The 5306-nt window shown below is 42.0% G+C and overlaps 1 protein-coding gene across 1 annotated transcript in view; it reads left to right on the forward strand.

Moving 5' to 3' along the window:
• cops9 (COP9 signalosome subunit 9) overlaps nucleotides 1-4776 on the forward strand; it is a gene marked incomplete at both ends in the record, with an annotated part of 8112 nt that extends 3336 nt beyond the window's left edge. The window contains one exon of the mRNA XM_080019963.1: nucleotides 4739-4776. Within this exon, the coding sequence (XP_079876089.1) occupies nucleotides 4739-4776 (38 nt within the window). The remainder of the gene's footprint in view (nucleotides 1-4738) is intronic.
• Between the last annotated feature and the right edge of the window lie 530 nt (nucleotides 4777-5306).

A 5306-nucleotide genomic window follows, 5' to 3' on the forward strand; every position in this document is an offset into this window, starting at 1 on the left:
ACACCCATTAAAAGAAGTAAATATAGATATTGAGATCCTGAAATCCTGATTGACTCTGTATTTCCCTTGAAGTTTCTTCTTTTACCATTTTCTTCCATTGAGTCAGAGGTTTTCTGAAGCTAATCTAGTAGCCCTTAGCTGAACTGCAATTTAGAAGCACTTCTGCATTGGCTTCAACTCCCGCCTGTATTAATTAGCGCTTGGCGTAAATGTCTGTGCATCGTGTGCATGGGAAAATTCGCAGTGATACCTGTACACAAGCTAAACTACAGGTTGTAGCTATGAGTATAATCTAACATAAGTAACAATAAGTGGATACCAAGTGTTTACATTGATGCACATATACCAACATCAAGTCCAATATTGTGCAAATTCATTGTAAAAATGCTCTGAAAAGTAAAACAAACTGTGACTGCAGTAGATCCATCTGCCACATTCCACCGAGTGCTGTTTTCAGGGCCTTCTGACACAGAGATACAGGCAGAGATGTCAAAACACACCAGTTTATTGTAAAGAGTGGGCAAGATGGAACAATCCGGGAGCAGATGGAACATCTTCATGACAGAGGCTCTCCCCCTTGTGCGTTTGTTTGTTGGGCATTTTTCCTGTTGCTCGTTAGATTGCTTTAACGAGCAACATGGGTATAGCCACCCTGATTCCGGGCCCAATGACCTAGACCCAAGACAGGTGTGGCTGCTTAAACCATACCACCCTCACGCCACAGTGACATACTGTAATTCCCATTTCTGACGGGGCCTTGGGCTGTCTCTCTTGCTCTCTCTCTCTCTCTATCTCTCTCTCTTTCCCTCTCTCCCTCTGCCGAAAATGCCTTACCAGGAAAAACTATTTTGCACTTTAGTTCGATTCAGCCCAGACTCAATGAAAATTCTCTTGACTGTAGCGCTGTGGAAGCTGTCTTAATGTTCAAAACTCCGCCCTAGGGATGTCCCGGGTGAGATAAAGCTATTTTATAGTTTCATAGTAGTTTCTTTATGTTTCACCCAAACATCTGTACAACATCTTTAGACCTTGTCAGTAAATGATTCTATTAGGCTTTAAAATGTGACAATTTCAGCTCGTAACACACAGCAATATCTTATGCAAATGCTACTGGCAACATTTTCCTTCATAAATAAGGTAATTTAACACATTATGACTTGTGGTCAATTTTAATCCACTTATTTTTAAATGTAAAACTTTTGCAACGTTTCGAAATTCATAGTCGTCGCATTGTGAAAGATGGGAAATTAAAACTTCATCAGCATTCCTGCACACCATCTTTAGTCCTGCACAATAAATAATTTGAAATGGAAAATGGATCAAAATTAGAGTCTGTAAATCACAGAGGTATAGATATGATTCTCAATTGTTACTATACAAATCCCATATGTCACTTTAAAAAACACTTTTCTAGTTATTTATTATTTTCTTCCAAACAAGCAGTTAACAAATGGACTACTGACAATAAACACACAGGTTCTTCCAATGCATCATTGAAATATTAATAAAACAGAAATTTTCAGTAGTGGCCGGGAAGTACCCGGCAGGATGGTCTCCTCAGTCTACGTCACGGTTTTTTTTTCGCCAGCAGAGCTATTTCTCACGTTGACACTTTAAACCAGTTGTCTGCCTGTAAACCTCAATTTAGAGGGCTAACACAACACACACATACACACGCACAGGTTTACATGCACGAATAGAAACATTTGAAGGCCAGACACACACACATACACACTCGTGCACAGCAACCCACATGCACGCACGTACACAACACACACACACACGTTTGTGCTGGCGTATAAATGGGGCGACCAACATTCAAAAAACTTAAAAGCCAATCTTTTCGTTTTCCCACTTGCAGTGTTGGCAACAGACAAACCAGTTTATGGCTCAGAAGCACATGACCTAAAAAAGGAGAGAGAGAGAGGGAGAGAGAGAGAGAGAGAGAGAGAATAAAAAGGGTTTATAGCTGCTGTTAGATAGAAACTCAGCAGGACTCCTCGCAAGTCAGCCACTTTGAGCTCCACGCACACACACACAAACAGATGCGCCTGCATACAAGTTCCTTCACACACACGCACACACACGGTCACACATACCTATACACATGCCACATACACGGAAACAGCACTGATACACACATTACCACACATTCACAAAAAACACGCAATGATACACGCACGCATCCAAGCAAAAAGGCATTCATACACACATACACATGTGCTCACATACAACAATATACCCTCACATACACTCGGATACTCTCAAATACACACGCACATACAATTATAGACACACACACTAGTACTTGTTTTCACCTGGGTTCTGGGTTCTGTGAACCCCTAATCCTGGAGTTGAGCTGTAGGAATCACAGCGTCTCACTTATCCCCAGAACTAAAACCTCAGCATCCTGTCACTCCGTGGGCAGAACGCGAATCCAGCTCGGAGTTAAATTCCCACCTGGTGACCTCCCACACCACCACCAACACCACCTGTTCATCAACAATAAAGATTGAATTTAAACGCTTGGCAATTGATTGTTATCCTGTTCATCGTTGAGTTATCTCTAGTCTGGCAATTTGTGTGTGTGTGTGTGTGTGTGTGTGTGTGTGTGTGTGTGTGTGTGTGTGTGTGTGTGTGTGTGTGTGTGTGTGTGTGTGTGTGTGTGTGTGTGTGTGTGTGTGTGTGTGTGTGTGTGTGTGTGTGTGTGTGTGGTTAGCGCTCTAAATGGAGGTTTACAGGCAGACAACTGGTTTAAAGCGTTCACGTCTGAAACGGATCTGCTGGTGAACCAAACAGTAATGTGGACGGAGGAAACTGGGACTCCCTGGTACTTCCCGGAAAATACTGACCTTTTCTGTTTTATTAATCAATCAATGCAACAGGTAAAACCCCCATCCCCACACACGCACACAGGGGGAGAACCTCTGTCATGAAGATGTTCCATCTGCTCCCGGCTTGTTCCATATGGCCCACTCTTTACACTAAACTGGTGTGTTTGCAACATCTCTGCCTGTATCTCGGTGTCAGAGGGCCCTGAAAATGCAGCTTGGGTGACGCGTGGCAGGTGGATCTGCTACAGTCACAGTTTGTTTTACTTCTTAGAGCATTTCTCATTGTGGGGTCTGGGAACCCCCAGGGGTCCTTGGAGAGGTTCCAGGGGTTCCCCAGAAAAATGATATTTACAGGAAATTAGCACCATTAGAAAAAGTACAAAAATGACTCTGAGAGTTGGGTCGATTTACTGTTTTGCCAGTCCGGTCCGGTGTACGAGCCTAAACCGGTTTGATTTTATGCAAAACGGCTGAACCGACATTTGTCATTATGAGACATTCTTTGCAAATTAAAATGGGTGACCAACATCAGCAACCCATACAGAAAGAATTACGCCGCTAAATCCAACTTGTATTGCAATAGTAATAAGCAATATGACAACGTGATTTACATAATATTATGTTGGTTTATAAACATACTAATGGAGCAACTAGCTTCTGACACATGAACCATCAACTCCTTATGACTCTTTTGATCCTAGTTTCACTGTTATCTCCCTAACAGTATAGTATAGGCAGGTATGGAAGTTTGAACTAAATCATATCAAACAATAAAAATGTTCTCTGATCGGGCAAAATCTTGTTCTTTGATATGGAAAATGCTGACAATCGCTCTTGGTTCTCATCTTTCAGAACTGTTCATAGCACAACCCTCTGTTGCAATTTCCCACTGTGCTTACAGGGGACCTATTACGCTCCTTTTCAACAAGTCAATAGAGGTCTCTGAGGTCCCCAAAACATGTTCTTGAAGTTTTTTGAGACAGAATTTTCAGAGAATACCTCTCAAATTATGCAGTCTAGCCATTCTAACATGCCTCTGAACCCATCTTTTTCCTGGACGGGCCGTTACTGTGGGGTGGCGCCACCCTGCTAAGGCCTCTAGTTCTTTGAACCACTGGTTTGAGCTTTACTTTCGGGTTCTGTTGTATTTAGTCCGTAAACTTTCACAGATTTCATCTCATCAGTCCAACAAAATCTGTTTCTGAACAAAATAGAGGCCAGAAATAAGCAATCAAGTATCAAGTTTGGAGAAACATGATCACATGTCACAGCCTACAATTTATCTACCATATACTTTTTATTTTTAGAAAGAAACACAGAGCAGGATTATTTTTTAAATACTTGTATAGATTTCTATCATCTGCAGTTTCTTCACCGACAGGTGGTATGAATTCCTCTTTCTTTTAAAAGATTTGTGCTGGTCTGTAAGCCCACAGAGCAGTTCCCAGTGGTGCTTGTCATTCTCCAGCCGTGGGTGGAGTTACTCAGATGGAGGGCGGTTATAATTTTGCTGAGGCACTAAATAATTAAAATAAGGGCTGCAAATCGGAATGGCTTGTTTTGTGAAATAGGCCGCTAACACAAAACTGACTGGGTTATCTTATTTCACAGTTTGTGTTTGTAGGCCCATCAGAGACCCAAATGTATGTGCACAAGCACTGAAAAAGTGAGTTTTTCATAATGCGTCCCCTTTAAACACAGTCCAATTGGCCAAACATACTTATGACCACGGTATTGTAATTTCATGCAGGTATACTGTATGCTCAAATGCAAATTATTATTCTGCCGTAGTTGTAGGAGTGTTTGGGAGCATTGGGATCTTATCCTAACCTTTTTTTACTTTCATCTTTCCTTACCTTCCGGATGTCATTGACGCTTTCTCTGCTTACCGATGTCGTCTGCAGACTTTGAGGACTTGTACGATGATGACGACCTGCAGTGATGACACCGCCTCATACACCAGAGTGTATGTTTATGCCTTTTCTGTGTGTGCGTTTGTGTCTTTAGAGCTGTGTAGCAAGACTCTGTACTCAGAGAAACTGTTTTCTTTTCTCCCTTCTGCCTCAACCCCATCTGTACCTGACCACTTCGCCGAAATAAAGCTTTTCTTTTTCATGAAAATAAGTGTCAGTGAACCAGGTGTCTTTAAATTCTGAGAATCACTCACATTCCTCCACGTAAGAAAATTATGAGTATCGTTTTGTCGTTGTCGTGTTTGAATCTGCTCTCTGGGCTGGATTGTAGGTTTGCGGGTGTGCAAAAACACCTGTTGGCTAAACGTAATTACATACAAGATACAAGGCGGCCAACATGACCGCTAAATGTGCGGTTGGGGCAGGATGGGACAGGAAAAGAGGCTGACAAGAATATGTTGGAAAATGTAGAAAAATAAGAAACAGGATAAAGGAACAGGATGGATGTTGAGGCGAAGACTCAACATCCATCCTGGGTCGTGGTGAAGGCTCAACATGG

The sequence above is a fragment of the Zeus faber genome (assembly GCF_960531495.2).
Source record: "Zeus faber genome assembly, chromosome: 19".
NCBI classification, from domain to species: Eukaryota; Metazoa; Chordata; class Actinopteri; order Zeiformes; family Zeidae; genus Zeus; species Zeus faber.